The sequence below is a fragment of the Harpia harpyja genome, chromosome 6, assembly GCF_026419915.1.
Source record: "Harpia harpyja isolate bHarHar1 chromosome 6, bHarHar1 primary haplotype, whole genome shotgun sequence".
Taxonomy (NCBI): Eukaryota; Metazoa; Chordata; class Aves; order Accipitriformes; family Accipitridae; genus Harpia; species Harpia harpyja.
The window spans coordinates 39884272-39907522 of record NC_068945.1 but is presented as its reverse complement, the minus strand read 5'-3'; the positions used below and the strand labels follow the sequence as shown (position 1 = coordinate 39907522).

General features: G+C 36.8%; 1 protein-coding gene across 2 annotated transcripts in view; it reads left to right on the top strand.

The window, feature by feature from the left end:
* The window catches only part of DOCK4 (dedicator of cytokinesis 4), a 255398-nt gene that overhangs the window by 208176 nt on the left and 23971 nt on the right, over positions 1 to 23251 (top strand). The window contains exons 32-41 of one of the 2 annotated variants that reach the window (XM_052789666.1): positions 1168 to 1253; positions 6569 to 6595; positions 6766 to 6861; positions 8577 to 8637; positions 12299 to 12392; positions 16158 to 16306; positions 17374 to 17460; positions 19132 to 19236; positions 22070 to 22211; positions 22814 to 22980. In XM_052789666.1, coding sequence (XP_052645626.1) covers positions 1168 to 1253; positions 6569 to 6595; positions 6766 to 6861; positions 8577 to 8637; positions 12299 to 12392; positions 16158 to 16306; positions 17374 to 17460; positions 19132 to 19236; positions 22070 to 22211; positions 22814 to 22980 — 1014 coding nt within the window. The remainder of the gene's footprint in view (positions 1 to 1167; positions 1254 to 6568; positions 6596 to 6765; positions 6862 to 8576; positions 8638 to 12298; positions 12393 to 16157; positions 16307 to 17373; positions 17461 to 19131; positions 19237 to 22069; positions 22212 to 22813; positions 22981 to 23251) is intronic. The other variant, XM_052789665.1, reaches the window with a different exon arrangement.

The window sequence follows — 23251 nt, the reverse complement described above, 5'->3', positions numbered from 1 at the left end:
GTATTCTTGCTGCTCAAACACCTTAATGGGCTAGGAAGGAACAACCAAGTGTGCCATCTGCTCCCGCAGCTCCCACTCGGTTCTTTCAGACTGCCTCAAACCATTTCTCAGTGCCTTCCTTCATGCTGCTTCAAATGGCGGAAAGCAGGAGTATTTGAATTACTCCCAGGCAATCATAATGCTTAGGGTGGGAGTTGTATCTGAAACACAAACCAAGCTATTGAGAACAGAGGAGTGCACGTGATGTAAGTAGGTAGCTTTTCACTAACAATATATAAGCTGGTTGTTAAAAGTCACCATAGAGATGTTAACAAGGAGTGAGAAGGAAAAAATCCACTTGTTCTGCTTCTCTGTGTTTTCAGCTTGGGTTTATATGTAAATAGTAATAGATTTATTCTCTAATAAAATACCTTGACCACAGCTTGGTTTCTCCCCTAGATTTGTGGTTGCTAATATATTACTGCTGAAAAGGAGGTTTGAAATATTAACACACAGTGTAGCCTCACCTCTGTATTTTTTATAATCAGTACACTTTAAAATAGGCATTGGAGGAGTCATTAGCCACCAGATATGTTCTGTAAGTTTCTTTGATAGCTAATACGTAAATCCAGCAAATTGGATTTCTAGCCAAATGCACTGGCAGTTAAGAAAGGTTGGGAAAGTAAGTCTGAGCCCCCAGGTGTTCTGGACAGTACAGACATTTATAAAAATTAATTTATAAATGAGTGGGGTGCAGGTCAGAAAAGATTGTGTTTCTACTGAAGTCTAAGAAAATGGCTTGTGCTTACAGCCCTGCAGTGAGAATTCAGGCAATTTATTTGGGCTGTGTGCTTTTTGTCTGACTCCATAAATAGATAGCTGCCTTAGCAGCAGCAAATGCTACTCAGCCTGTAGTTTTAAAGTCACGTTGCTCAATTTAAATTAGCTCCCGCCCTCAAAAAAAAAAAAAAAAAAAAAACCCACCAAAAAAAGAAAACCCCACAAACCTTGGGAATGATAACAGCTTCAAAAAGATGAAGTGACTTATCATCAGATTTACATGATTGACCAATAATTCTAAGATGTGCATTTAGCAAAGTCCCTTACATAAAACAAATCTTCCCTTAATTTTTCTCTAATCTCATTAAAGGAAAAAGAAGCTGTTTACACCACACTTATATGTTGCAGGTGGAAGCAAAACTGATTGACAAACTGGACAGCCTAATGTCGGAAGGTAAAGGTGATGAAACATACCGAGAGCTCTTCAACAGTATGTGAGTAATATGTTTATCTTATGCTAATTCCTTGAGTTCAGTTGGTTGTATCAGATGCTAATGTCGTTGTAGAGAAGTAGTGCTTAAAACAGTTGTAAATCTCGGGGGTTTTCTTCCTTTTTTTTTTTTTTTTTTTTTCCCCTGAAAATCTGAGGAATAAAACATTTTATGGTGTTGTATGGCATCTATAAAGTCTGGCTGTACTTCTTGCATACAGCCAGAATTGGGAAAGGCTAAATCTGTTGTAACACAGAACATTCTCTTTACCTACTAATTTTAAAATCAGAATAGCAAGAAATGCTTTATAATTGCATAGGGTGCAGGTAGAGCTCAAATGGAGTGTTTTGAAAACAAGGCATGAGAAGTCAACAAAAAGCTGTTTAATAAGTAATTTTCTATTGCCAGAAACTTGTACTCGTCTGTATAATGTCACTTGTTGATTTCTTGATTGATGTAAACAATTTTATTTATTCTGATAACAATATTTCTTTTTATTTTCTTTTATAAATTACTTGTTAAGCTTGTAGTATATTTTAATAAATGACATATCACTGCAATCTAATAGGAAAAGTTAATAATAATGCTGAAGTCCCTAAGATTGCCTGTAAGTTATCCCACTGACCGAAATAAATGATTGTCACAGAGTACAGGTACAAAATAATTAACTGAACTCTGTCTCTGTTGTTCCTCAGAACTCAGTTTCACCTAAGTGGAAGATTTCACTTATTTCTGGTGTGTTTAGTAGATGTATTGTTCCTCTTTAGGATTCCAAGCTGTGTATTCTTCAGTACTATTAAACACATGATCTTTTTCTGTTTATATGGCTGCTTAACCATTCCTTCTTCTTTATGTATTAGTTTTAGCTCTGTTGTCTTTGCTGAAACAACAACATTCAGATCTCAGTGTCTGTGAATAGCAAACATATAATAATCTGTAATGTATTGAGTTGAAAAAAAATAGAGTTCCTAAATATTTATCATTTACAAAAGCAAAAGTGGGTAGAGAGATTAGGCAGAATATTATGGAAATGGGTGAATAATGGCAAACAACAGTACAGTATGCTAAAGCAGAACTTTCTTGTAATTATTCATGAAATTTTTCACAATATGAATAAAGATAATAAAGGGAAGATGATTTCAATATTTTAGTAATACAGTATTCTTCAAAATTAAGTCATTAAGGGAAAAGCTCTAATTATAATATGAAGTCTAAATGCATTCTTGTGCAAAATACATCAGGATATCTGTCACTGAAATAACTTAAAATTCTACAAGAAAGCATATTGGTATGAAATATAGTTCCTAATTTTTTTTACCATTTTAAGTTAGGTTTAGCTGGGGGGTGTTAAACAAGATACAGTGAAAAATGGTGAGAGCCTTTTATAAATCTAAATGCTGAAGAGATAGTCATAGTAATTTAAATTGCAAAATGTCTCACAGCATCAGTGTACTTGTTGTTTCTGTTCTGGTGTAACAGAAGTTTAAACGCTTTGGGAAATTTCAGAGTAACTGCTCAAGTTCACTTCCAGCTTATGAAAAAATAGTTTTTATCATTAGTTTTTTATCTGAGTTTGATTTGGCTCCATACATTAACACCTCTCAAGAGGAGAGCTTGCAGAAGATACTAATCTAAAATGGAGGATGATAGAGTGTTCTAGGGTACGTGAAGGAAAATTATTAAAATCAGATGGACAGTTTAGGTAGCTGAATGCAGGGGATGGGGGCAGTTAGCCTGAGATTTCTTTTTTTTATTTTGTCCATAGGTAATTTAAACTAAGCAATATTAAAGTGTCTTTAGACAGTGCAAGAAAGCAGACTTGTTTAGGCTGAAGTGACAGAGATGTGGTATGTCCCCAAGAACTGTGAAACAGTGATATAGTTTTGCAGCAAGCAGCAGTTTTGTAGTCTTTAATGAAAGCAAATGCTAGAAAATTACCTGATCTTTCTGAAGATTTGGTATGGTTAGTTTTGATAGGTATAGTTGTGAGCCAAGGGGATGCACACACCTACTTTGGATATAGTCTAGTAACTGCAGTGGGTGTGACACTTTCAGGTTTTGTCATGCTTTTTATTTATTTTGTCGGAATCAGAAAATGAATTTGAGTCTCTCAGTTCTGACGTTAACTGCTTTTTTTTCCAGAGACAATCACTGCATCTTTCCTCTGAACATCTATTTTCAAGGACAAAGTATAAGCATTTCTGGACATATCTAAAATACGTGCTTAGAATTTACTGCTTATAATGGAATTATCTTTATCAAATGAAAAGACATAGTGAAAGTAGGGAGAAGATGACTGCTGTTTGTTTTGAATCAATGTCTTTCTAGGGACTTGAATGTGACCACTCAGTGATTAGCTCCTGAAGTCATTTGAAGAGCTGCAAAGCGTGGAGTAGTGAACATTTTGCTATCATGAGAAACTAGATGTTGTAATTGCTACCCAGTGTAATCATGGTATGAAAGGTGTCCTGATCTACATTTACACTGTAACACTGCAGTTGAATTCCTGAGTTAATTAGCACAGGGCAAAGAACAGTTTCACTTTATTAAACAGTTGGTGGTTAGAACAAAATCCTTGGAAGCCAAGGGATATACTTAAGTAGCTCTTTTGTTCTGAATCCGATGGATGCTGCCAGTTTATTACTTCTGTAGCTGTATTCCAGTTTGGCCTAACACAAGTCATTTCAGGTTTGGAGGTTAGGTGGCCACGTTATCGAAGCACAAAACCTGGGCTGGTGAGCTCCACTGGGTGCCTGACAACGAGGCTTCTCTTTGAAGAAACTGGAGCTGACTTTCAAGCTGAGCAGGCATTTAATACCAAGCTCTGCCAGTTTGTGGGTGATTTCTCTAGCCATGAAGGTATTATATAAGAAGTGATGACTGCTACCTTTCCCATGCTATCTTCAGTCTTCTTAATTTCTTCCCCCAGCTGCATGACTGAATCCAGCACTGCCCGGTCCATTAGACTCTGTCTGGACTGAGTCTTTCGGAGCCCTTCTGAATATTTTTGTGGTGTTTGGGTAGCTCCTCACTCATCTCTGAACTTTTGCAGCAAAGTTTGACTTTGACCCAGCTGACTAGATGAGGGAACCTCTGGCTATAGTGAGGTACCTGGAGGACTTTGTACTCCAAAATAGACATCCAGATGTTTTACGGCACCTCTAGGATCAGATGCCTGTGAGTTAGTGGTCTGAATAACTCTGTGGCTTAGGCATATAAAATCCATTTACTACATGACTGAGCTAGCCCGAACATGCTTCTAAGCCTGATGTTTGTTCCTGGAGAGCTCTGATCCTCTGGGTCCCCACTCCACTCTCTTATTCTTGGGAACCCAAGATAAAACAAACAAACAAACAAAAAAAACCCAACTAAACCCAAAACCAGACCACAATTGTTCAGGTGAGCCCAGATGTTAGGCTGTAGTAGCATGGATAGGCAGAAGCATTTTCATTGTTTCTCTGTGTTGGTCCTTCCCCCTTAGTGGGCTTTGTAGAACATAGCATCTTGGCTATGTTTTGTGACCTGTAAGTAACAGGAATTTAATTCTATCTTGATATAGCCATGAGGAAGCTGAGGGATATATTTGAGTAGCTCTTTGATTCTGAGTGTGTGTTCTGTGCATTGTGGTGAAAGATGTATGGTGGAGAGGGGGAGGCATGCATCAGAAGGCAAGTCATAGAATTGTTCAACTGACGACATTGATGTCAGTTTGAATAAGTACTTTGAATAAATCTACACAACCCATTTGTAGAAATTGTATATTTATAATGAATATGCCAATACATTTATAAAGAACATGCATAAGTCAAATGCAGATGAAAACCATCTGTTTTAAAAGAGAAGTCAGACTTCTGCTGTTTTCCTACAGGAACTATAGGTAATTATTTTGATGAATTTAGGCTGAAGTGTTCCTGTTTAGCACAGGGTTGAAACGCAGTAGAAAGGAAAAATCAGTGCAGTAATCAGTGCTTAATAATGTAACAGGCTCTACTCCTATTTCTTGTTAGACACAAAAACTTGTATTGAAAGGAACATAAGGAGTTTAAAAGCACATTAAGTTAGCCTGTGTATTCTGTATGGAAAGCAGAGATGCCAGATTAGTACTTCAGCCTCTTCTGGTTACGGATGGCCTTGGCATCTGTCTCTGCTAGCAATGACAGGTAGCCAGTCTCTGAATGTGAGGGGAAGACATCTGATTGCCTCCTAAAGAGAAGTAGTGAGTCTAAGAGCGATATAAGGGTGCAGAATAAAGATCAATGTTTCCTCCTTGCTTCCAGCAGAGCACAGCTTCATTGAGGTCGAATTAGTTTGGAGAATTGCATCTGTGACATCCCCCTGTATGTAAGGAGCTGAACGGAGCTGGAGTGTATAGCTAGTGCAGTTGGCACGTAGGAGTTATTGGGCGCCGTTATATGTTTGGTGAAATTTGGACGTAGGAGTTTTATGGGACTGAACATGCTCAGTATAGATGAAGGTCAGTGGAGCTGACAGCTTGCCCACTGCAGACAGAAGGTTCGGAGATGCTATTAACAATTCTCTAAAAAGCTCTTAAGTATATGGATGTGGCATTTCTCAGAGACTTCTAAGTAAACCATACCTGAGTGCATTTTCTTGGAGACTGCTAAAATATCTCCATGAACATGTCATCCCTCTGAGGTCCTGCACCAAAGCCTAAAAGTAACAGAGGTCTGTAAGTAAATATTTCCTTGTGCATTCTCAGAGAGGAAAGGTGGGAAATTCATGCCCAAATGATTAATATTTGATAAGCAGTGAAAATCAGAGGCCTGTAACAGAAAGAAAATTAAGTATAATTTTATTGACAGCTCCACTTACAACACCATTTTGAAGTCTTTTCACTTCAATGTGTAATCTGCATTTACATTAGTGTAAGAACTCAACACAACAGTTTTTACTAAAGAATCTTATGACAATTTAAGCTAATGGAATTTTACATGTGCATGATAGTATGTTCTTAGGAGGAAATATTAAGTGAAGAGGGGGAATCATCTTATTAAAATCCCTTCCCCATTCTTAAATTTCATGTGTACTGAAATATTAGAGAGGAGGAAAAATCTTTGTTAAAAAAGTTGAGGTCCCATTGAGAAGGTGCATTGAGCTGATAAATATTCTTTTCTAGGTACATCTTTAAACTCCCCATTTTCTGATGTATCAGCATGAAATTAATACATAAATTTTATGTAAGAGTTCTGTTAAGTCTTTGGGGTATTCATATATTCTGAAAATTAGGTATTTGATATATTTTAACCTGATGCAGCTAATATAAAAATCATTTGTTTTGTCAATGCTTCCTGGACTAGAATTCCACTTTTTGGTCCTTATCCTAGGTAAGACATTGTTTGCAAATTTGCTTCTTGGGAGGGTGTTTGTAAAAGAAAATCTAACTATCAAAGATGTTGCTAAGGTATTAAGGTACTGGTAAAAGCAGAGTGGTTGTCATAGTGACAGTTAAAAATAAACGGTGAAATTGTTCTGGCTTTTTTTTTTTTTTTTTCAGTCTACTGAAGAAAATTGAGCGGGAAACATGGAGGGAAAGTGGTGTTTCATTAATCGCCACTGTGACTCGCCTCATGGAGAGGTTACTGGACTACAGGTGAGCAATTATCACAATTTGTAAGTAGGGTTGTCATCTTTGAAATATTAGGAGGCAAATATGGTGATCTTGCACAAATGGCGACTGCACACGGACACATCAACTGTACGTGCTCAGGATCTCTGACAGCAGCTGCTTAGTCAACAGGCTGAAAACCAACCAAGTAGCCTCCCCATGGTATGAAAATCCAGTGGCGTGCAGGAGTTTCCTCTCAAGGCATATAAGAACTTTTGGCAGTAGGTTAGTGACTCAAGTCTGTCTGAAGACACTGAGCTCAATACTAATCACCTGACAGTTGTTTTACAGCATATGTAAAATTCTTATCACTATGTCAATCATGCTTAGTTGTAGTGTCAGCCCGGCATAGTAAGTATGTGTACAAAGATACAATCTCTGGGCGAGGAGCTCACATCTGAATGTACCACATGAACGAAGGAGAGAGAAATGAGAGATGTATACTCCCTTTCAGGAGTGGGAGACTGAAAGGGATTTTCTCAGTCAGTTTTGAAGCCCATGTAGAAACTTCAGATTTCAGCTTAGTCCTCCTTATTGCCATCAATTGTAGCACTTTCTAGAACTTAAGTTTTAGGTTTTTTCCCTGATTCCATAGGGACACATGGTGAGACCTGGTATTCCACTTGCTGTCGTCACTGATAGTTTGAAAGGAAGGCAATTTTGTCAACACAGAGGCTGAACTCTTAATTTCTAGAAGCCTGGCAGTGCTATTCCTCTTCAGGGATCAGTTGGACCACAACCTCCAAGGCTCTCAATTTTTCAAAACAATTATGCGTACTGGTAGTTATAAGAGTATTTGGGACAATTGTTTAGCTCATGTATGCAAGAATATTTTAATGTTACATTAAATTTCTTTTAGTGACTGCATGGTGATGTCTATTCTTTTTTTTTTTTTTTTTTTTTATTAACTCCAGCATGGTTATACTGACTGTTTTTCCCTGTGTGATAATCAAATCTGCATGGTTCCATTTTAACTTTTGTCTTGGGGGTCAGATCCGTTGTTTCCCCAAACAATAGATGATACTAATTACAAAAGTGCTACTGAGGAAAATTTGGTGGATCTTGGAGCATCTTACAGAGGAGATCAGTGTCATTCTGTTTTTCCAGAGGAGGAACTAATGCTGTAATTCCATGACCACTTTAGATGTACAGTCTCTAAAGGAAGCAAACTCATCCCTGCTCATTCCCTCATTCACATCACTCTCTTCCTTGTGCCAACACAAGCGTTCTTGCTGCACTGTGGTGATCTGACTGACAGGGGCTAAAACTAACCCAGCAAAAGATGCTGCCTAACCTGTATCTCTTCCTGAGGTTTATGCAGGCAGCAGTGCAGGACTGGGAATGAGTGCCTGAGAGCAGGAGGGGAGCGGGACTGCCTCTTCTGGCAGCCATGCTGGCTTCTGCTGGCATGATTTGAGCACAAGGTATGAGGAAAGCAAATAATCTCCAGCAGACACCTAGCAAATTGACGACAGAGCCAGAAAAAAAAACATTGACTTTCTTGACGATTGAGGTATTCAGTGTCCTAGAAAAGGAGTCATGAAATCCCTTACTCACCCGGGTCAGCTGTTCACCCAAATGCCTTTGGGTTGTATCGTTTCAGTCCACTCGCCGAGCCAAATATGTCTGTTTTCTGAGGTGTGCTTCACTGTTAGAGGATAAATGTCATTCCTTTTGACTGTCATTACTTTCTGTTTTAGGGACTGCATGAAAATGGGAGAAGTGGATGGCAAAAAGATTGGCTGCACTGTTAGCCTTTTGGTTTGTATAATACTTTTTCTTTCCCTTTTTGGCTTCAGTTGAGTGTTTTCTAGTATACAGTCACACATTTGAATAGGAGGTACCTTGCTTCTTGATGCAGTTTGAGTGGAAGTTGACAGAAAAATACTGCACTTAGGATCACTGACTTTTTTATTTTATTTTTTTTTCAGGTTGAAATTGATACAGTGGGGAGCTAGTCTTCCTTGGCATTTCATAGTTGGGCTCTGAGAGGTCTCTAATACTGCTTTATTCATTTTCAGTCTCTTCCTACTGGATAAACTTGACCAAAGTATTTTCCAAGTTTAATTGGTCTCTGAGTTCATAGAAACAAACAAGACTTTCCTCCTTCCCCAAACACAACAAAACTTACTTGATTTCTCCTGTTTCCTTTCTTCCCCAATAACTGATGCAAGTTGGTTCTTATGACATATAATATGGGATATCTTCTGAAGACTGCAGGCTATCTATTCTCTTCCCAACAGAAGAGCCAGAAATGCTGCTCAAGACATCCTCTTGTCATGTTATCATCATTACAACAAACCCACAGTGCAAATTTATACTATGAAAAAGCTTTCATTTTTGTTTACAAGAAGCATTTTGGTTCTAGGCCAGTTTCTACTGACAAGTTTGTTGACTTCCATTAACCTTGGAAAGTTTCCATTTTCATGGTGAATGTTTTGGAAAGCTGTATTTTTAGCCAGGGAAAAAAACAGAATAAGCTGACTTGTAATTCTGCATTTTTGACGTCAGTGAAACAATTTGGTATCACTTCTAAGTAGCAGTTACACATAAGAGAATAAAGGATTCTTCAGTAGGAAAATAGTGCTCTCTAAATAGGGATGGTGTTTACTATATAGCTGTAGAGCAGCTGGCTTTATGTCAGAATATCTGGCATGATCTGAATTCTGTAAAGCACCTGGATTATTTTCATCCTATCACTAAGGAGTTTTTAAACTATCATTAGCAAATAATCCAAGATTTGCACAAAAAGAAAATCCAAATATTTAAAAACCCCAAAACACCATAATACTTTTTAATGGGATTTTCAAGAACTTCTACAGGCTAAGGCGGATTTCATATGCTAATAATTTTCAGACAAATTTTAGTACTATTTGCACACCAGAGAAACAACAAATGCTAAATTTTGAAAAGGAAATTTCAGTTACAGCTGTAGCACACAAATTTTAAGGCATTTGCTTGCCTGTATGGTGGATGAACTGGTTGTCATCTCAAAAGATGTTTCTTGCAGTGAGTAATCAGATGAATATTAAAATTATTTGAAGTCCAGAGGAGGAAGCCATATTTCATTTTTCTCCACTACTTTGAAGGTATTCTCACTTCCAAAGATAGGAGGACCAGTTGGCATGAAGAGAATTTTTATGTTGTTTTGCCACTGAGGTATATGCTGTTCTTCCAGAAAGTAGAATTGTCCAAGTTAACCAAGTTATCAAATTAACTGGAATTATGCCACATCATGAAATAAGCAGAAGGGGTATGCACCAGCAGCAATAACTTAGATGAAAGGAGAAGGTAGGAACTTTTTTCCTACTTTCCCCACCCTCTGGATCATCTGCAGTAGGTTTCACGTTAGTAATGCTTGTTTGGAAAAGCTGGTTTAAGAGGTGTCTAATGGAGTTAGTTCCTTATGCATAAGAATCACCTAACTCCAGTATGAAAGTTGAATTTCTGATGAAAGAACTCTGTCTTCACAGAGCTGTACAAAAGCTTTGAAAGTACATTGAATAACTTTTGGTAACTCACTGAGGAGTTTTTCTCGGGCATCTCTCTGGTCCTCATTGGGGTTTGATATTTAACTGATATTTCAGGTCCTATTAATTTAAAATTATATCTTCTTTGTAGAAAGAGGACATTTTCCTGTGATGCTCTATGCTGGCATATGACATCATGCCATTTAAGTAGAACATGTCCACATTGCCTGTTTGAATGTTGTTTTCAAGCTGTTTTTTCTCGGGGGAAAAAAGTCTTTATTAATTAAGGAAGTCTACTTTTTACATCACGTCCCCTTTTGAAGATTGCATCTGTTATATTTCGTGTCTTGAGATAGTTTGTTGAAAAACCACATGACGCCTTTATTAGCACGATATATTTCCTGAGCTGTGACTGGGTTGTCTTGCTGTGGTCTGCCTTACAGACCAACTGGGCACTGTCAGAGCTCAGCTTCAGAGAAGAACCAATTGATTTGTATAGTTTAGCCTTGTGACACGTACTGGAGTCTTTAGTGCTCAGGGGTAAGAGCCGAGAAGTCTAGTACTTCTGCAGTTCAGTGCCATATTTTGTCTTATCTTTATGCTTTATTGCTCACAATTCTGTGTTGTAGCTTATGCTTTTTTTCAGACAGGTAAATATGAACATACAAACAGGTATTTTTTTCATTTTCTCTTCTAAAGAGAAGCATCTGTTTTTGATCTACACCTTGTGGGAGGAAAAGAGAAGTCTTTGGATTATAAAGGCAGATGGTGGCCTAAAGGGGCCTGTCATTACAGAGCTATCTAAGTAGTAATTTTCTCAAGTCAGTTAAAAAAATACTTTCTCTATAAAGTTTGTATTTTGATCTTTTCATAATGTTCCTCCCACCTTTCTCTTTGATAACAACTCAATTTAGGAAACAGTGGCACAGAATAAGGATACTGTAAAATAGGGGAAAAATTTGGGCCACGTGCTTAGAGTTTAAAATAGTGATTTGAATAATAGAACAGAAATTGTTGATAGCTAATGAGGACCAGTGCTAGATTCTTCTATCCTATAAATTTTTATTAACCAAAGCAGATTATCCTGAACGTTAAGTATGGCTAGCAGGGGGCCTCTAGCTGCATGTCCATAGTGACTATGGCAATAGTTGTGAACAGTGCTGTAGGGTTGTGCTCCTCTCCCTGTAACTTTTTCATACTTTATTTTAGGGCTTGCAAATAAGTAACAAATGTTTTGAACGAAGAGTTTTGATGTTGTATTCCATATTTTATCCATGTAACAACAAATAGCAGTTAGACATCCAGAAATCTTTAGCCACTTATAGAAATTTTGTCCTGGATATCACTTTAGAGTGCAACTTTGTATATTTCAATCCTGCAATGCCAAATTTATGCATCAGTTAGGGCTGAAGAAATCACGTTTTTCATTCAGGATTATGCTGTTTACAATAACGAATAGATCTTCGTAAAGCTACTGAAGTCTTTCTGGCATTTTGCTATGACAGAAGGAAGAGTAGACATACCAGGCAGTAAATATTTTGTTAAAATATGAATACAAAAGTCAGAGTGCTGTCAATATTTTAAAATCAACATAAAGCTTTCAGCAAGATGTTAAATGGCCTAAGTAAGGATATATGGGTGCCTTTTATGGATGGATTATATTTATAAAGAAAGAACCATCAGATTTCAGTTCTATCCGTTTTTTTCTGGTATGTTCTATGAGAATTTAAAAAAAAAAATTCAGGAGAATGCTGACTTGTCTCCTGAAAATTTACTATTCTGTTTACTATTTCGTACTGTATTACTGCAGTTCCATGTAATGAGTTTGTACATGTGAAACTTTCAAATATATGCATGTATTTCTAGAGCACTATGTTTGAAGTCTTTCGTTTGTAACCACTATCATGTTTATCCACTTCTACATTTCATTACAAAATTCAATTTTATTGCAGAATTTTTACAAGACTGAACTGAACAAGGAAGAGATGTATATTCGCTATATTCATAAGCTGTATGACCTACATCTGAAAGCACAAAACTTCACAGGTAATTGAGTACAAACTAGAAAAAGATGTTTAGGACTGGTCCATGATTTGGAGTCTTTTGCAAACCTGTAAGCTGTATCCTCAGTGCAGATCGTACCAACTCACGCAACAGCTGAGTTTCCGTGCCCAGTTAATGTCTTTCTCAAAATATGGCTTTTTTTCAGCCCCACAACTCTACTACTTGCTGTGGCATGCTGATTGTAAATGACTACTATTGATATGCACTAGCAATAAATGTGTGATACAGTCATTCTTCACCCAAGAGGAATAAGTTTAGAGGAAATTTTTGTGAGTCCATTTGGTAGTATCTGAGCCTATATACTTTTTTGGTTAGCTATTTAGTGTGGTGTTTCTACACAGCTGTATTTCAGAATCTAACTTTTAGGTTAAAAAAAGAAAAGAAAGGAAGACCCATATCACTTACTAATGATAAAACAGAGTCCCTAAAACCTATGACAAGTATAGCACTTTGCTGATGTCTTTCTGAATCTTCACATACCACATTTGCAGTACTATTGTTCGGGATTTCTCAATGCGAATTTAGTGCCACAGCTGGCCATTGTCTTTTAAATGAGGAAATAAGAACATAATGTGCATGGTGGTTGTTTATACAACATAAAGTGCACTTCATTTGGGTAACTACATGCCATTAATAATTGCTGGAGAAGATAAAATCAGTATCTCTGAATTAAACAATCTTCGGTTGCCAAAATATTTAAATGACCTTATAATATACCTCCATCTTTTCCCCAGTGTTTGCAATTGCAACTGCGTGTGTTCAGAATCTGTCCAGAATTTTTTCTTTCTTAAATGCGGATTAGTTGTCTGGGGGTCACTAGTGAACAGGCTACAGGTACCTGCTGCCCCAGCAAATTTCCTTATCCATTTCTGCTATCCATAGGAAAGATCCTTTGCTTGGAGTTTCCACAGTCCCTTTGCAGTTCATGGGTTTAAAGTGTAGACCAGATAGCAGGATATATTAAGGAGAGATTTTAAATTCCTCATGTGACCTGGCAGTAGTGAGTCACAAGTGAGTTTCATTTATCAAGCAGTATATTTGCCACAGCTGGCTTTTATGCCAAACTATTAATTTCCTGATTTTACATAACGGGTCTTAGTAACTCTTTAAGGAATGTTGAGTTCCCTTTACACATTGGCTGCTAATATGCGTCCAGTTAACCTTCAGCAGTGATAGGAACCTAATTTTTTAAATTGTTTTGCCATCTGTTCTTATTTTAAACAGTATTTTGCTCAAAATTTATTTCCAGGACTTTGTTGTATTTCCTGTGTATTTATTATTAACACATGTGATTTTTGCATTCTTTGCCATGGTAGTTTCCATGACCGATAATTTTCGTGCCCCCCCCTCCCCCGCCATGAGAGCCTTAAGGAAGGATTGTCTCACACCCTGGCATTGGGATATACACAGTCTTTCCACTAGAAAACAGACTTATGTAGTCCATTGCCTTGCCTTATCAATCAGTGACAACACACAGACCTTCTGTAAATCAGCTGATCTAAAGTACATGGGAGTAGGAAAAGAAGTTTGCTACTTTGGCAGCATTCCTACATGTTGCACTGTTAGTTTGCTAACTGCATAGTTTCATTCTAGGGATGAAGCCAGCTTGCCCTTAAAATAATTTTTCTCTCCTTTCATAGTATGATTTACAGGACTGTCTCTAATAATCATCTGTAAAAAAATAAAGTCCTTTTTAATATAAAACGTAGCTTCAAATCTTTCTTTACCCAGCAGTCAGTTATAGCTATAAATATAACTCTCTTGAGGCTGAAGCACATAAGTGCACTGATTCCTCTTGTGTCCCCTCAGTCACCTGAGAAGTGTAACGAGATTGTCTTTGTATCTATCCATCTTAGAAATGTTTAGTTTTTTGAATCTTTCCTGTATAAATTGAATTTTCCACATCGTGAGTCAACCCTGTTTATCTCTCCTTACTGTTTTGGTGCACAGCCAATAGTTACAGACCTCTCCCAAAGGTACCAATATGTTATTTGTTATCCTGGCCACTGCCAGACATAGGATGCTGAGTAGAGGGACCCTTCAGACCTGTTGTCCAGTATGGCCATTCTTATTTGAGAAACATTCTATGTACATTTATGATAACTTTAAAAAAAATATTGGTATGGCAGGCAAGAATCTGTTAAAATGAAGGACTGGGATGCCAAGTTAGAAAAGAAGGGTCATAGTGAGCTATCCTGACATGTATTTATGCTCTGCTATCTTCTGCTTCCTTATGATTTTGAATGATTTGTTGTTATCAACTTCATAGATTTTTTTAAATTGGTATATAAATGTGCTGCACATTTTGAGTGCCAAACTGTAGCTTGAAACTATGACAAAGGATGTTACCAGTCAAGCAGCCTGCAAGCTGTGTGATGCCAGAATTAAGATTGTCTGTGCAACTTCAGCCATCTCCCTTGCACATATGTATTGCAGTGCAGCAGCAGCATTTTGCACCATGCTTAGCATTTTACAACACTGGGATTCAAAGCACACTCTCCCACAAACATCTGCTGCAGTGATGGTTTTTCATCCATGGATTCTTGAGCTGGATGCATAAGAGGAACACTACTGTTAGAAAAGACTCTGTATGGTTTGGTTTAAGTCACCTCTCTTATGGGAACTCATATGGCAGATGCAGAGGTAGGATATGGTTGTCTAAGGCAACCTTACCTTAGCAAAAAAAGTACTTCAGTACTTTATAGTTATTTTTTGCCTTATGTACAACCTATAAAACCTGCAATAAAATAAGTCCAGTAAGCAACTTCTTTCTCCAATGCAGTATGTCTCCAGAATGTGGCCCATCTTATTACTGACTCACTTGTGCAAAGTGGTCCTGTGAGTGGAAAAATAGACTGGGAACACTAATTTGGAAAACAACAATAATGCATATGCACAGTTAGCAAAATTGAATTGTCATAACCAGTAGTAATTCTGGTGTTTCATAATTGGTCAACGTCTGACTTGGCAATAGAGAGGTTTGTTTAATATTAGTTTTAGTGTACCATTTCTGAGGAATTCTTTAAATCAAAGTAAAAATGATAATAGTAATTTTGATACTCCCAGGTAATTTCTACTAACCATGATCTAAAGATTACTACACAGGTCTCTGACAAGAAAGCAACAATAGGTTTGATTCCTTCCAAACCTAAAATAAAAATAAAATTAAAAAATAAAAAATATATATTGTGTGTGTACTTCTAAGTTATTTGATATGGTAGAGTGTTAAGGCCCAGCTATGAGGGATTTATTTCTATTATGGAAAGAATGGAGTCTATTAAGCACACATCTGCCTCTCCATTTCCCTCCCAGCCCTGATCTCTTTTGGACTGTGTCCACAGTCTTATCTGTCGTCTTTCCTCTTTCTTTACTGATGTTCCTCATCCTCTGGTCCTTGTTCCCTTGTTCAGACAACAGAGCCATTGAGAGTTTCTCCTAAGCAGTAGGGAAGACTAGGGCTAAGCAGGAAATTGTTTCTTAATTTCTCTGTCTCCTTTGTATTTTCAGACTCCAGGAAAACTTTTCCAGTGACTCCACGATAAATAGTGTGTGAAAATTGTAAGCTGAATTTATTATAGCTGTAGATAGTAACTCTGTCTAAAACGAGCACTACCATCTGTCTTATACTTGAAATAAATCAGTTACCCATTAAAAAGGTGCATCTCATCAGGAGCGTTCACACTTCTGTCTTTGTTTGGCTGGTTTTGTTTGGTGTTCGTAAGTACCATGCTATAATTTGTTTTGTAGAGGCTGCCTACACGCTTCTGCTGTACGATGAGCTGTTGGAGTGGTCTGATCGGCCACTGAGAGAATTTCTCAACTACCCCATGCAAACAGAGTGGCAACGTAAAGAGTGTCTCCATCTGACCATCATTCAAAACTTTGATAGGGGAAAGGTAAAACGGTCCTATTTTACTCAGTGGATCTGGAAAGGATAGTTTATTCATTTTAGGACGTGACTTCCAGGGTTGAGGTCTTTTCTCGTATAGATGGGAAGTGTTTGTCATTGCCTGATTAAGCAGTTAGTGACACAGTCGGTTTCTTCTAATCCTGCATTTATATCCTAGAAATCCCACACTTCCCTGTGAGAATAATTTGCATTTGTGTAGCAGTTCACTTTGTAACTGTCAAAGCACTCTATAAAAGATAGTATAAGTTCTCCCCATTTTAAAGGTGATGAAAATGAGCCATATAAAGCTGATGAAATTCACTTAGTGACCAAGTGAGGAAAAAATTCAGGGTTCTGGTCTACTAGGACTATGTTTACACCTTCTAAATCATGTTGTATCTTTTAGAATAGTAATTGCAAAATCTCTGAAAAGGAATGGGTTTGGGGGATCACAGTTCATTGTCATCACTGAGAATGCTTATTCTGAATTAAGCGAGACTAATTATCCTGTAGTCTAAAATTTTATAGACATTTTGTGTGATGATTTGTCTTGCTGATAAACAAGCAATTCATTGCAATTTTGTGTAGCTAATGCAATACCCATGTAAGCCTAGCAAATGTAATCAAACTGATGTTGATCATCATTTTTTTCAAAAAATTTTGTAATCAGCTTATAGAGTTTAACTTGTATGGTGCAACAAAATATTTTTCAATTACAAAAATTAGGGAGGATATATTAAGAATACAATTTTAAAATGTAAAAATCATACTGTGTTGAACCAATCTCGTATGTAGTATCAAAAGGAATGTCTATCGCTCTTGCAATGACTTATATCTTGTGCAGTGATAGTCCTGTAAGAATCATTTATTAAATAAGTCTCTAAATATATTTTCCATCCTTCAAACAGTTCATCAGTATTACTCAGCAGCTATCAGTATGTCTAGTGGACAATATGTTCAAGTATTTTCAGCTACTGGAAATATGACTTAGTATAGAAAGAACAGACCACTAATAAATCACAAATTGTCAAACAGTTGCTTTGAAATTACTCAACATCTTTTACTTGCTTGCAGTGTTGGGAAAATGGCATTATCTTATGCAGGAAAATTGCAGAACAGTATGAGAGCTACTATGACTACAGAAACCTCAGCAAGATGAGGGTAATGTACATTAGTACTTTTTATCAATCAGAGATCAAAAAGCTTTTTAGTTTGGGTTATAAAATATTACTTAGAAAATTAAATTTGCCACGGAATGGTCCTTAGGTTTGGTTTGCAAACTTCATTTTTTTGCTTGTGGGTTTTTTCTACAATAGAGATTATAAAAAAGGAGTGTAAGCTTTTTGAAGAAAAATGGGAAAATAAATGATCTTGCAATGTTTGTACCTGTACAGCACCGCTTTTGTGTGCATGCTTATGTAGAAAAATTATATCACAAATTCACTTTCATTGGTTTCCTATGGTTTATCCAGGGAATGTGCTCTATGCAGTCCTTCACTAGGAGCAGCAGCATATCTTTGCAGTTGTAATTGAGAGCAAACAGCTTGCAACAAGCAACGTACACCTTTGCAATTTTTTTTTATTTACTGCTTAAAAATATGGTCTGTTTAATATCATGTAGCCAAAATGAACCTTTCCTGGAACAGTCTTCCTGTTTTCTCTCTCATTTTTCTTAGAACTCTAAGCATTGTTTCTTTCTTCATTCTTTCTGATACTGTATTTTAAAGATTATTCAGTCTTCTCTTTTCTTGTCTGGTTCTGATGGATTCAATTTATATTACAGCTTCCTTTTTAAATTTTCTGTACGTGTAGGATGCTTGCTGCTAGGACTTACTGAAGTATACTTAATCCAGAGCTGCTTAACAGCATTATGCAAAATTCTCAACACACAGCTATGTGGCAGTACTCCCTGTGATCTGCTTATTCAATATATATTTAGATATCCCAATGGCAAAATCCTATAAACAAAAACAAACTGACTATCATCATGTGAATAAAATAATTAGTTTATGCATGTTTAATTAATTGTACTTAATGTGTTTTGTGCTTGAATTGGGAAATATCCTTCTACTATATGTCTTACCTATGTTAATCCAAAAATGGAGGTGTGGGGATTTCTCATAGCAATATAACTAGGCAGCTGTTGATATAGACACATTAAATAGCTGTCTGCATTACCTAAAACAGGGCTAATACTGGGGTTCTTTTCACAGTATTAAAAACTTAAGAGCAGAGAATGCTTTGCTGAAATATCATCAGAAAAAGGGGACTTTGACAGTAAGATCACTTTGTGTCAGTGTTTTGAATGAAATAAAAGCAGGATGTATCGATCAAAAATTATGTTAATTGCTATTGTGAGATTTTTAAAGGAACTCACATTTGATGCTTAAATCGTTGGAATCTGGTATGATTTGGACACAACTCTTGAATATGGAAATAGGAATTTGCTGACTAAACTAACCACACTACTGCCATGTGTTTGGATGATTAGCAGATTACTGGGTCATATGTTTCAAACTGTGTTTCTATTACTTCCTTTTTTCATTAAAGATCTATGCATGTTGTCATTAATCTAATATTTTACCCCTTTAATATAGGTACTTCATATTTAAAAGCAATTTTTTTTTAATTCTTGGAAACTTTCAGGTCATTAAGAAGTATAATTATTTAATCTGATGCATTCAGAGGCTTCTGGATGTCCTTATTGTTGCTCAGAGATGCACTGCAATTCCAGTACTCCAGAGCAGTGTGCTGAAAGACACTATGTTTATGTGCTGAAAGACAATATGTTTTCAAAAAAGAATAATTGCATTTCTTATCAATCTCACCCAGATGATGGAAGCATCTTTGTATGATAAAATTATGGATCAACAGCGTTTGGAGCCAGAATTTTTCAGAGTTGGATTCTATGGGAAAAAGTTCCCATTCTTCTTGAGAGTAAGTGAATTGAAAATAAACAGAATGGAGTAATTCTGGAATTCATGCTGTCATTCATAATCACTTTCTCTATGTGAGAATTTGATCGTACCATATATAAGTTCTTATCCTATGAGAAACAGGGAATTCTTTGTGATAATGAATAAAATATCCTCATGTTTTCAGGGTTAAGAAAAGGTCCTGTCTAATGGAAAGACAAACGCTAGGCTTCCAGAGTCCCACATAAACTTAATATTCATGTTTATGTTGGAAACCATGCACCTATACTATTCCACAGACCAACATCATCTTTTCATGGTAGTTTGTTCCCTTTGTCCTGTTCTGTTTCTGCTGGTGGCTGCTCAGAAGGCGGCTGTCAGAAGAGGTATTGCTTGGCAGTGGGACAATCAGTAATTTAGCATTTAAGTAATTACATTCCTAAGTTCCTTTTTTTTTTAAAATGACTTAGAAATTCAACGTGCTGAGTTTCATTGATTATCAATGTACGAAAGCTGACAAGATACATAAAGTTACTGTTGACCATTAATCTTGGATTATGAAGTTACTGAAGTGCCCTTGAAAATGTTCTCCTCTTCCACAGTCTGCAGTGGTTTAGCTGCATTGACTATCACCTTGGGAAGAGAACAGAACCCATCTTATTCATGGAGCTGCTGCAATTGTAATCCAAGCTCCTCTTCCTATGATAATTCAAATAAGTGACAAAGGGATGTCCCCTGTATGGTGGAGGCCTAAAAAGCCTGATTTTATTTTGCCTTTGTGGTGGGGAAACTGACAAATTCCAAATGGTAAATATAGCATGAAACTCTCCCCTTTAAAAGCGATGCACATAGTTTTTGATATTATGTGAATATATCATCTGTATAAACCAATTTGAAAATGTTAATTAGAAAGAATTTAATGTTTAGATTACTAAATGGCAACTGATGAAGTAAAAGTACTGGAAAAAGTTGCACAATAGTGCAATACTTTCAGACCTGTAGGTCTCTCACTGCTTATGCATCTGCCTGGGAAGTATTTATACATTTATGTCATGGTTTAACCCCAGCCCACAACTAAGCACCATGCAGCTGCTCACTCACTCCACCCCCCCCCTCCCCCCCCCAGTGGGATGGGGGAGAGACTTGGGGGGGGGGGGGGGGGAGGTAAAACTCATGAGTTGAGATAAGAAAAGTTTCATAGAACAGAAAGGACGAAACTAATAATGATAATAATAATAATAAAATGACAGTAATAGAAGGATTGGAATATACAAAACAAGTGATGCACAATGCAATTGCTCACCACTCACCAACTGATGCCTGGTTAGTTCCCGAGCAGCGATCCCCCCCGGCCAGCTCCCCCCAGTTTATATACTGGGCATGACATCACATGGTATGGAATACCCCTCTGGCCAGTTGGGGTCAGCTGTCCTGGCTGTGTCCCCTCCCAACTTCTTGTGCCCCTCCAGCCTTCTTGCTGGCTGGGCATCAGAAGCTGAAAAATCCTTGACTTAGTCTAAACACTGCTTAGCAACAACTGAAAACATCAGTGTGTTATCAGCATTCTTCTGATCCTAAATCCAAAACACAGCACTATACCAGCTACTAGAAAGGAAATTAACTCTATCCCATCCAAAACCAGGATAATTTTCCAAGTTAAATGTACATAGCACAGATCTATGCTTGCAGCACCAGCAAGGAACACCTCAAAACTTAGTACATTTGATTTAATTTTTTTACGGCAAAGCAGTTTGTAAGTCTGGCTGTGCTTGCTATAGAAGGAATAAAGAATAAAGCTTCAGATTAAAGCTTTCACATTTTAATTTGTAGTTGTACAGTAACACTATTGCAGTTGATTTCTTGGAGCAATTCCCATGAAAGTCTGGGGTCTCAGAATTGAGTGCTCCCTGTCTCTGTTGTCAAGATACTATAAGGACAACAACTGTTTCTATCTAAACCTGCTTCAAGAGGAACACATTAGTAACGACTTTTTAGAATTTTCTAATACAGATTTTAAAAGGAAATTAATTTAACAGTGTTTTTAGAAAAATAGTTAAGGCATTTCCATATTTCAAATGTGTGTGCAAGCAGAATGAAACCCAAAAGTGCTGTCCACAGCTACAGGAAGCCCTCAGCATCGCCATGGTCTGTGACTAGTTCCAATGGCTACTCCAAATCCAGGCTTCTCATGTTTAATGTAGGATGTGTGTTGTATCTGTATTCATGTTGTGCAATCTTGGGAAAGTAATGGTGCAGGTAAAAGAAATTATGTTGGGGCCAGGAGTATTATTTTACTTCATATTGCAAAAACTGGATAATTTTAATTTGCCAGGCTGATAATTGATAAGCATTTAGAGGATAAGGCAAATCAAATGCATTCTACCATTTTCTTACGCATTGTTTTTCTTCAGGATTGTATAACTTCAAAGCAAAGTTTCCTAGTTCCTCATGGAAAGGACTTGCAGCCCATTTCATTGTCTTAACTGTCTGTTGCATTATATTTTTGTTACATATTTTATATAATCCAAATGTTATGTTAGTTACATTCTTTAATCCAATAAGAACCATTTCTCCCTTTGGATTTTTATTAAAGCTTTAAGTATAATTGTTTGATTTCTCCAGACTTTTGAATAAAACATACTTTATATGGTAAAATTTCCTTCTTCTAAGTAACCTATTCTTTCTAGAGTTCTTATTTTCATTCTTGACTTTTGTTTCTTATTTTTTCCTTATTTAAATGATGTAAAAATTGCCTGGAAAGTCTATATTTAAGAGCGTGTGTTTGGATCTGTCTAATGAAACCCAACTATTTTCACATAACTTGCTCTTGGGTTTTTTTTTCTTATTCTGCTCAGAATAAGGAATTTGTTTGCCGAGGACATGACTACGAAAGGCTGGAGGCCTTCCAGCAGCGAATGTTGAATGAGTTCCCTCATGCCATTGCTATGCAACATGCTAACCAACCAGATGAGACCATCTTCCAGGCAGAAGCACAGTGTATCCACATAATCACAAACTAGTACACTGCAGTTACGCCTTTCATGTTTTTAAAAACTGTAGGTACACCTATAGCCAATTTCAATCACAATGTGCCTCCACTGAAATAAACAGTAGGTGAGAATTCCCCTGCAATTTGTCCCAGTCACTCTATTATGTTTGGAATTTTTTTGTGTAATTGTTGGTTTTATTTAAAAATTCCTTGACAGGTTACTAAGATTCTTACTTTAGCAGAACTATCACTGCTGTGATAATGGTGTGTCAGTTCAAGTTACAGTAATTCAAGTTCTTACTATACAACATAACGTTACCATGGCATGACATATTCTGTGTAAGAATATATTTTTAATTACATCCCTATACTCCATATACTATTCTACGTAAGTAGCGCTATTTCAAAAATAAATATGAAATTTTCAACAAAATAGTATAAAGAAATCCAAACCATCAAAAAATCTCTCAGGTTCTTTTCCTAAGCCATTAATAATCTAGAAGCATTTCATGGTACACACTTTAAAGAGTTTTTCTTCTGTCATGCTTCAGGAGTCAATATGCTTTGCTAATTTGAATGAAATGGGATAGCCTTAACTCTTTACATACAGACTTGCAGATTTATGCAGTGACACCAATTCCAGAAAACCAGGAAGTCCTGCAGAGAGATGGCATTCCCGATAACATCAAGAGCTTTTACAAAGTAAATCACATCTGGCGATTCCGATATGACAGGCCATTTCACAAAGGGACTAAGGACAAGGAAAATGAATTCAAGGTAAAGTACCATGCCCCTTCCCAAGCTACTGGACCTATGGATTTATTTGTAACATCAACGATAGTTGTGTTATTGAAACATCATCTACAGTTGCGTTATTCAACCGAGTGTGGTATAACAAATTCACCAGAGAAGATGGTAGCTCAGGTTTGACTGTTTCACTTCTCATTTTAATTAAAATAATATGAAAAATATATGGGAGATGGGAAGGTCTTGTTGTATATGGGAATAGGAGAGAAAAAAAGTACCCATTTGTTTTTGCAAATAAAAA